A 9,833-nucleotide genomic window follows, 5' to 3' on the forward strand; every position below is an offset into this window, starting at 1 on the left:
GGAAGTGCAGTTTCAAATTTGGTGCAATTTGGACAGATGAAACTTTCAATATTATAAGGTTTTTAATTTAAGCACTTTTCAAGCATTTACAAGGTGCGTTTACCACAAGTGTGGTAAATTACATATTTCTATACACTTATGTATATACTCAAAATTATTATTTCACTTCATCACATTAAATCAGATGTTATTATGTTTCAAACAACCACATTTCTGTCTCATAACAGCATTCAACAGAACCGTAAGAAATTAAAGGAAAACATGTAGTAACGAAGTTTCATGTTCCAAGTTTCAAACAGTTTTTTCTACATTTTAAGATTAGTGCTGGATTAAAGCTATGTTTGTATTGTTCACCTCTCTTGTATAAACATGCAGCCCAAAGTCTTTTACTTTCACTCTTACAAAACTTATTGTCTGTAATTAATACACTGCCTGTATCTAAAATGAGTAACTATAAAAACAAGGACATAGTAAAAACCTCTGTTCATTGGAATATGTTAACAAGCTAACATGTAATTACAACACCGAGCACTTCATCCTCTGAACGCCACACAATGTCGACTGTAACACCCAAGCTGACAGAAGTACACTGCCCCTCAGAACTTATTGATATTTTGCACTATTCACTATTAGGGGTGTCACGATTCTCCAAATCCTCGATTCGCTTCAATTCTCGATTTTTACATTTATTTTTTTAAAGCACAGGTTGCTATGCCATTTTTAGACTAGACTTTTATGCAATATAATATCTGACCTTTGTTAGCACACACTACATTGTCAAATGTAAAACATTTATTAACAACATAATGTAACAATAACATATCGTCAGTCAACTGGAAACTTAAACAAAATAACCTGCCATCTAGTTTCTAGTTTTTCTTTTGTAACTGCAGTCTTCTTCACAGAAGATGACATTCAAGTTCACAACAAAACAAACAAAAAAATAAAACAGAAAAAGGTGTGAGTGGGCGAGCGAGAGTGAGGGAGCGTGCCTACGTGCGGACAGTGAATGGATGGGAGAGGAAGGAGAAGCGAAAGGAGTAGCAGTAGTAGCGACAGCAATAAAGTGTAAAATATAGGCTGCAGTTTGGCTGAATAAAGGCGACGGCTCCTCAAGATACAGCAAAGCTCCCTGGTATTATTTCCCGACCAGCTTAACACGTGAAAGGGGGTTCACCCCGAAGGTAAACACAAACTTCGGCCCTGGAGGAAATCATCTCCCCTGTGCTTCCCGACCACGGTCCGGGAGCCGAACAGGAATGGTGTAACACCATGCTATCGTTTGACTGGCTTTAGCTAATAGCTGCTGGCTTAGCTAGTAGCTAAGTTAGAGGAGGTTGACTCGCAGCACTTCAACACGTGTGTGTGTTTTCCCCTTGGCAAGCCGACCGGACGTGACATGGGGGCGTGGCAGCATCGACGATTCCATTTTTTAATTCGAAGTTCGAGATTGTGAATTGATTTCGATTGATTTTGTGACACCCTTAATCACTATGTAATTGTTATTACTTTGATTGGTTGATTGATTGATTGACTTTGAATCTTGCTAGCATAACGTTAGCATTCTGGCTAACAGCTGAGCCGAAGGCTGACCCTCCAATAAGCGGGATAATGCCTGAGAAGGCACTTCAATGGGCATTACTATATAGCCAAATCAGTTAGCCACAAGTTGGCTAGTTATCAATCTGTGTTTACGTTTGTTTACATTTTCAGCTGTGAGAAGAAATTAACGTTACCGTTTGAGCCAACGCCAATTTAAGGCTACCTCCTGGCATGTTGTCATCTCTCACCCAACTGTGCCATCAGAGGGCCGAGGTCACACATCAAAACAGACCTGCAGATCACACTTCAGTCACATAGGCAGACACAGTGTCAAGTGAGGCTTGAGCAGAGCCATCTTCATTTTATATGAAAGGCAAGCAATTAGGCTCTCTCTGCATTACTTTATTTCTATATCTAAAAAGCTAACATTCAGTCAGATAGCGATTTATTATGAAAGTAATGCAACTAGAATTTCAAGCAATTTCAGGCACTTTATCCAAAATCCAAGCACATTCCAAAAAACTTGAAAACAGCACATTCAATTTTAAGCATTTTCAAGGAGTTCCAGCACCTGTATGAACCCTGATATTAAGAAAGTTAAACAAAGGAAAACAAACAGGTTCAGGGCTCAACTTCAGTGAGAAACACACAACATACATACACACACACATACACCGGGCATACATACAACTGTTAGGCTCAGATTGCACTTTAATAGTGAAACAAGTCCCAGTTTTTGCAACGTTACGTCATCTTCCTGCATTCTTCACAGCAGACTTTGTCTGCACTGTGAAAAGTAATGGGTTTTTTTCATACACATGATTAGGGGTAGGGGAAAAAATCGATTCACATGAGAATCGCGATTCTAATCAGCCACGATTCTGAATCGATTCATAAACTTAAAAAATGCACCTGTTACCTTTTTTTAATGTTTGCCTTTGTGTGATGACATCATTGGAATCAGTTTGTTTAAAAATCACATTATCTTATACAAACTGTATTGTTTTGATGCCATAATTTGCCTTAACACACTATACACTGTATCAATTTTTGAATCGAGAATCGTTTGAATCGAGAATCGATTCTGAATCAAATCGTGACCCTAAGAATCAGAATCGAATCGAATCGTGAGACACACAAAGATTCACACCCCTACTCATGATGGCTCGGCCTGACTTGGTTTGACTCGCACGTCAACACAGCACGGCAGGGATTTTTATTTCCATGACAACAGTGCTAACCACTTGTAGGTCTTTAATGACAAGCTTATGTTGAGAAGTGATCACAGAGGCGGCTGTAAAAACTCTGCAGTGTTGTTGAAGAAGTGTCGGAACAAAGTTATGAAAATTTGGTGATAAACACATTCTCTATAAATCTTTCAAAATAAAAATCCCCCAGTATATAGTTATTTAAAAAACTTTATTATGAAGCAGAAAAACCAGGAAACATTGGGTTTTCACCAGTCAGTAACTTAACACGACTTCTGAAACAGCTGAGAACTGCGTAACGTTTTAATAAACCCACGGCGATCAGTGTGGAGTGTGAAGTAGTCTGCATGTGTACAGCTGCAGTGATTAAAAGCAGAGGCCAAGCAATCAAACAGGCACATTTTGAACAGCCACTGCACTGATATTACATTAAATGTGATTTAATACTACAGTTTGTCAGAAATCACTCAATTTATTGAGGAACCACTCAAATATGTCAGATATCTTGACGCATCTGTCTGCAGATGTCAAACAGAAACCCTCACTGCTGAATTTGCAATAACAGTGCAATGTCTAAAAATAGATTTGTTTTCCTCTTAAACCATCAGTTAAATGCTAAGTAATCTAACTTTATTACCCACAAAAAGGTAAACAACAGTATGTGTATTTCTTTTATTTATTTGCCATAGCCATTAACCTTTAGCTAGTAAGAAAAATAAATGATAGTAGAAGCATTTAATATGCAACTCTCCTGTCACTATTCACTGCATTATCTTGGTTCTGTATCAGGAGCAATGTTGTTGGTAGTTATAAAATATGTCTTACAGTTTGTGGCCTGGACATTCTCCTCCAGCTTGCAGTAGAGCCTGAGCTCTGAGACGATCCAGGCACAGAGCTTAGTATACTCAGGTGAAGCTGCTCCTCTGCTCACAGCACAGTCCAGAGCTCCTTCCTCCAACAGAGGGCCTTGGTACCTACAGTGACACACACAGCTCGTATTAAAAACAACATATGATTATATTCAGTCTGAGCCACAACTCGTCTCTTCCCAGTACAGCATGGCACTGACTATAAGCCATACAGCTGGGTTTCAGTGAGCAGAGCCTGGTTTGTGACTCAGGACTTGTTGCCATGTACCGATGATGTTCACCAGTGAAACCAAACCACAGTCTAAAAATGTGCTCATGTTAGAAGAAGGTCATCAGAAACGTACATTTCGAACATAAACTAGTTCGGGACCTACAACTAATACTTGTAAGAATTTTACAAGCCATTTCAGCATGTAAGAAATTAACGAATAAATACTGAATACACATAAACCGTGTATTTTTAGGACTAGAATGAATAGCTGGACAGAAATGTGTTGGAGCTATCCTGGTATGAATGATGACAGGGAAGCTTTTCCAGCTTGTGGCACTTTATGAAAAAGTCGGTAGGTCTATTAATACCTCTTTGCAAATACATAGCTATAATAATGCTCATAAATAGCTATGAAAACATCCATCACCACCAGACAAACGTTAGCTGCAACAGCAAGTGAGCCGCTTTGCTAAAGCTAGCTAACGTTACAGTGTAATGGGCTGGCTCATAGAGGACAGACAGGCAGGGCTGCTTCATAAACTTCATACAGCGATATGTTTTATTAACTTACCCTAAATCCTCAAGAGAGACAACAATGTCATTCTCCATCCCAATGCTATATCGTTATCCTAAAATCACGTAATATAAAGTAAGCTTTTCACATCAGCCAGCTCAGCTGATACACGTTTTACTATGTCTACTTCTTTGGATATATTGGCGGTTGGAAAACCAGTCTACGGATGCTTTACTGCCACCTACTGGAGTACAATGTGAAGTGACTACAGACGATCCCTGCTGAAAAACACATCACCTGCAATCTAGATGCTGGTCGTAGCTTGTGTGTAGATGGTTTAATTGGTTTGCCAGGTTGTTGCAACAGCAAGATCAGATCAGCAAGCTGGTTAGGCTGGCAGATCAGTAAAACGTGAGATGTGCAGCTTGATATGGCAGGTCACCCAGTCAGGTTAAACTAGTGTATGCTGGTGCTGATTGGCCAGCTGGCTTGCTGAAGTTACCTGCAAAGCCCGGCAGGGAATACCTAGCTCGAGACTTCAGGAGTAGCAGTTTGACCAGCTAGGCTGGACTGGTCAGCAAAAGCAGAGCAAAGCTCATAATAGACCATCTTTCCCATGAAGAGTAAAAGCAGGTTAAAAGAGTATTCTGTAGTTTTGGAGAAGAAATTCAAACTCAGAATTGTATTATTTACAATGTTAATGAGGTAATAATACAAACTTTTTCCATAAGTGAGTAAACAAGCTGGTCTCAGAGGAAAATAAGATCACAGAACACTGTTTGAAGCTAGACAGTGGCAGGGTCTGCCACATATAAACAAAGTAAAACAGTATGAATTGAGTTGTTCTTTAAGGTCAGTTGTTTATTCAGTCACGAAAACAAAGAGTTTGTTTATTTAGTTTGTTTAGGCAGAAGAAAATCAGCCAATGAAGATCTTTCTCTGCTCATTAAAATGTCTGCCCCAAAACTACTGAGTGCTCCTTTAAGCAAATTAATTAATGAATAGCCCAAATATTTTTTAGAGGATTTACATAGACTGTCCCAATGCATGTGATCCATTCACCACATGAAGAACAATACAAATATTAAAAGGATTTTTGTTTACTTTTTTGACTTAATTTTTGATGAAATTATTTTAATTGCAACACTTTAGGACACACACACAAACTATTGGTTTATGGATAAGCTAGTATTCATTATGAAATATTCATAGGCCTACACACAGAATTCTCATACAACTGCAACCATTAAGCTGTTTGCCGTATACTAAACTTGAAGTTGTACGAATGATTCTAATCATGCGGATATATAATATAGAGGATAATGTTTAGTCTTTTTTTTTTCAGTTCTCATACAACTCTAAAAGTGTTCCTTAACACACCAGCTTTGCTGCTTACTCCTCAGTCCAAACAAACACAGGTTAAGTTGTTGACATTGCATTGGCATTAGACTTGCATTAAGCATTATTATTCCTCTACTGTTAGGAATGATGCTAATGGCCATAGGCACTAATTTAATACTAATTTTAGCTAGGCTATGCTAACTGATAAAAAAAGTAGTTAGAATGTGAATTCACTTTGTCACTCAGTTATATATATATATATATATATATATATATATATATATATATATATATACATATACATTTGGGCACTAACTACACCGATCAGGCATAACATTATGACCGCCTGCCTAATATTATAATATTGGTTCCCCTTATGCAGCCAAAACAGCTCTGACCTGTCAAGACATGGACTTAAGACCTCTGAGGGTGTCCTGTGGTGTCTGGCACCAGGGCGTTTTATAGTGGATCCTCTGGGTTCTGTATGTTGGGGGGTGGGGCCTCCATGGATCAGACCTGCTCCAGCACGTTTCACAGAGTAAGAGTGTGTGTCAGGGCCCACTGTCCTGCTGGGGGGCCACTGCCATTGGGTAGTGTTGTTGTGATGAGGGGGTGTACTTGGTCCACAACAGTGTTTCATCACATTGTGATGAGATGATCAATGTTTTTCACGTCACCTGTCAGTGGTTTTAATGTTGTGGCTGATCGGTGTATATACCAACCTGTCATGTTGGTAACAGCAAACAGCTATTTGCTAGACGCCAGTTAATCCTCTTATCCAGGGGTGAAAGTAGTTTTAAGTTCTTGCCGGTAATACTACCCCAAGCTTCATCACTTTATATTGCTCAACTCTAGCCCCTGGCCTAATGCATCCATGTACAAAAGCTTTCAGCTTTTAATACCTGCATGGAGCACAACTTTATCTATACAGCTGAAAAAGTCTTTGTCTTTGAATTTTCAGAACATTGGGCACATAAATGAAAGAACAGATGATTATGAGTAAAATATCTCAAAATGTCTGTTACAATGTGTGAAATGATGGTGCAAGTGCCACAGATTAACTTGTTTTGTTTTTAATTATTACAGTAAATTAAAGGTCCAATATGTACATTTTAATTGAAAACAAAATTTAAAAAAATGAACTAAAATATTCACCAGAATGTGAAAAAAAAAAGTTCTCTCCCTTTCCAACGCTCCTATGTTAGTGGTGTCAACATCGACATTCCCCCGGTGCTCAAGCTCTGGTTCGGGACCGCTGACTGCAGACCTGGTAATAAGTCCATATCTCACAATAATATATAAATAGCTTTGACTATGCAATGTAAACATAAGCCTATAGACTTTGGCTGCAGCTTTGTGTCTCAAAATAGTCAAATAAAACCTGTACAGCCTGTGGATTTTCAACATCAGCATGTCTATCTGTCTGGAGGAAACGGAGAAAGTCTTTCACATAGTTAGTCAAGCAGTCATTTACTGAGGTATTCCAGAGTTGAAACCAGCGGTGGAATATAACTAACTCCATATACATCAAGCTCTGTACTTAAGTACAAATTTGAAGAACTTGTTTTTAACTTGAGTTTTCCATTTTATCCCACTTAATACATCTAGTTCACTGCATCCCAGAGGCAAATATTGTGCTGTTTACTCCATTACATTTGTTTGATGACTGTAGTTACTAGTTACCTTTCAGATTACAATGATCCATCCTTATGGGTTCAGAAGATTCTACTCTTTAAGATAAATACACTATTTAAAAATCCACTTGGATTAGCTGAAAAATACATTGTCACAAAGCTAAGAAGCCCATTAGCAAGGCAGACAGACTGCAAGCTGGCACACATGAAGGTAATATATTACTGTTAATTGCTGATAAAGCACTTGGACAAGGGGAAATACACAAGTTTACCTGACTGCTGATCCCTACCTTATGTTGTTGTTGATATCCTCTTCTCCTGAGCATACTCTCTCTCAGTTGTAACCGTTGACACCTGCTTTGACAAGCGGGGGAGGCGGGGCCATTGAGTACCTTGCGGGTAAAAGATAACTAGGACATTGATGGAATGAAAATGCTTTGCTCATGTGGTGCATTTATTGCAATATGAGAGCAGTCAACCGCACAGATAACATTTGGGAAATTCAAATCGTCGCTGCAAATTTTGCTCGGATGTTGGCCTGCTCACCTGCAGTGTAGGGAAACCTTATGTATTGCTTGGCCACTCCAATTATGCCGTCCCACACAGAGGGCATCACAAGGCTCAGTTAAGGTTGTGAAATCCCCAACCTGTCTCTCTCTGGAATGTGTCAGGAACCCTGCAGTGGTCCAAACCTGTAACTGACAGGTATAGGCCGGTTTCTGGCAGTCTGTAGCTCTAAAGATGGACACAATTCAACACACAGTTCCAAGAGAATTGCTCTTAGTAATCGATATTGGCTCAGAAGTTCCTCATCATCATGAGCCAGAAAATCCTGCGGCTGAGGAACACCCCTTCCATCCACAGCCTGTCTTTGGCATTTCCAACAGAGCTAAAGCTGCCAGTGCACAAGGGGCATCACCACGCAGTCCTGTTATAGCTCTTTTACAATTAATGGAATCCTTTACACCTTCAATCATTTAAGTATCATTATGAACTTGGCCTGCATTATGATTATGGCTCATAATGAGGATATGGAGTGTAACGATTTATTTCTGGTAAACGTTGATTTCTACATGATGATAATTTCATCATTTAGTCAGTACCAGCCTTTCCTGCTCTGTGCTCTGGGGGTTGGGAAAGTGATGGTGAGACAGCTCTGAGGAAATATCGAGCTGACTTTTATTCTAAATTTCAGCTGGCTAATATATTTTACAATTGAAAGGTATTTATGGAATAGCTATGCTTCACTCCAAGCACAACTACAAACAACACTGCTGGTTTGAATGTTTATGATAACATGGATCTATAATTAACATTTGATATTAAGTGGCATCAAATGTGAGATGCATCATTATGTGTAGAATAATGCCTCACATTTACAATCTGGCTTCTATTCATCACCTCACCATCAGTGTCTCCAATTCCTCTAGCCTCAAAAATGTTCGTACACATGGGTCAAGGCTTCAGTAAAGTCACACACATTTTCAGGTAAAGAATTTATTCATTTATTTATTTACTTACTTAAATCCAAAGTTATGCTTAGAAAGTGGCACATTTCAGGTTGTGTGTATGCAAGGTTTATAAATTAAGCCCCTGGTGAATACTGTCCATCTACTTTGACTGCGTTTGAGCATCAAGCATCTGGGATCTGAGGAGTTAACAACATCACGATGAAGATGTGGGCGGTCTACTTCCCATTGCTGGAGTCCTCCACTTTATTCTCCTGCGACCGGACGTTAGCCAGAAGAAAGCTTGGTAGAGGAACAGATCTTGGTCCAAGTCGGGTCAGTTTAGCTCTGGTCTCGGCTCTCTTTGTCACGGTCCGACTGTGGCAGTCGGGGTTGTTGCTGTGTTTTTGTCTTCCCCCTCCCTTGTTCCTCACCTGCTCCTGTTTACCTGTGTCTGTTCCTGTGGGCGTGGCAGCAGTGTCGGCAGTAGCGGAGAGACGCAAATCATTCTACTCATCATCCCCTGCGATAACCCCGGTCTCATCTCCACTCAGAGTTCCACCTGCGCAGCTCCCAGACGACTCTGCCTCCCTCCCTCCCTGCCTGCCTGCCTCCCTGCATGCCTGCCTGCCTCCCTGCCTCCCTGCCTGCCTCCCTCCCTCCCTCCCTGCCTGCCTGCCTGCCTCCCTCCCTGCCTGCCTGCCTCCCTGCATGCCTGCCTGCCTCCCTGCCTCCCTGCCTGCCTCCCTCCCTCCCTCCCTGCCTGCCTGCCTGCCTGCCTGCCTCCCTCCCTGCCTGCCTGCCTGCCTCCCTGCCTCCCTGCCTGCCTCCCTCCCTCCCTCCCTGCCTGCCTGCCTCCCTGCCTCCCTGCCTCCCTGCCTGCCTCCCTGCCTGCCTCCCTCCCTCCCTGCCTGCCTGCCTGAATCCCTCCCTCCCTGCCTGCCTGCCTGCCTGCCTCCCTCCCTGCCTCCCTCCCTCCTTGCCTGCCTCCCTCCCTCCCTGCCTCCCTGCCTCCCTCCCTCCTTGCCTGCCTCCCTCCCTCCCTGCCTGCCTGCCTGCCTGCCTG

The 9,833-nt window shown here is 41.3% G+C and overlaps 1 protein-coding gene across 1 annotated transcript in view; it reads right to left on the minus strand.

Moving 5' to 3' along the window:
• The window catches only part of fam98a (family with sequence similarity 98 member A), a 30,604-nt gene extending 26,060 nt beyond the window's left edge, over positions 1-4,544 (minus strand). The window contains exons 1-2 of the mRNA XM_084375357.1: positions 4,402-4,544; positions 3,576-3,724 (exon numbers count right to left, since the gene is read on the minus strand). Of these exons, the coding sequence (XP_084231483.1) occupies positions 3,576-3,724; positions 4,402-4,439 (187 nt within the window). The 5' untranslated portion in view covers positions 4,440-4,544. The remainder of the gene's footprint in view (positions 1-3,575; positions 3,725-4,401) is intronic.
• Positions 4,545-9,833: the final 5,289 nt, after the last annotated feature.

The sequence above is a fragment of the Pagrus pagrus genome (assembly GCF_965226575.1).
Source record: "Pagrus pagrus genome assembly, chromosome: 15".
NCBI classification, from domain to species: Eukaryota; Metazoa; Chordata; class Actinopteri; order Spariformes; family Sparidae; genus Pagrus; species Pagrus pagrus.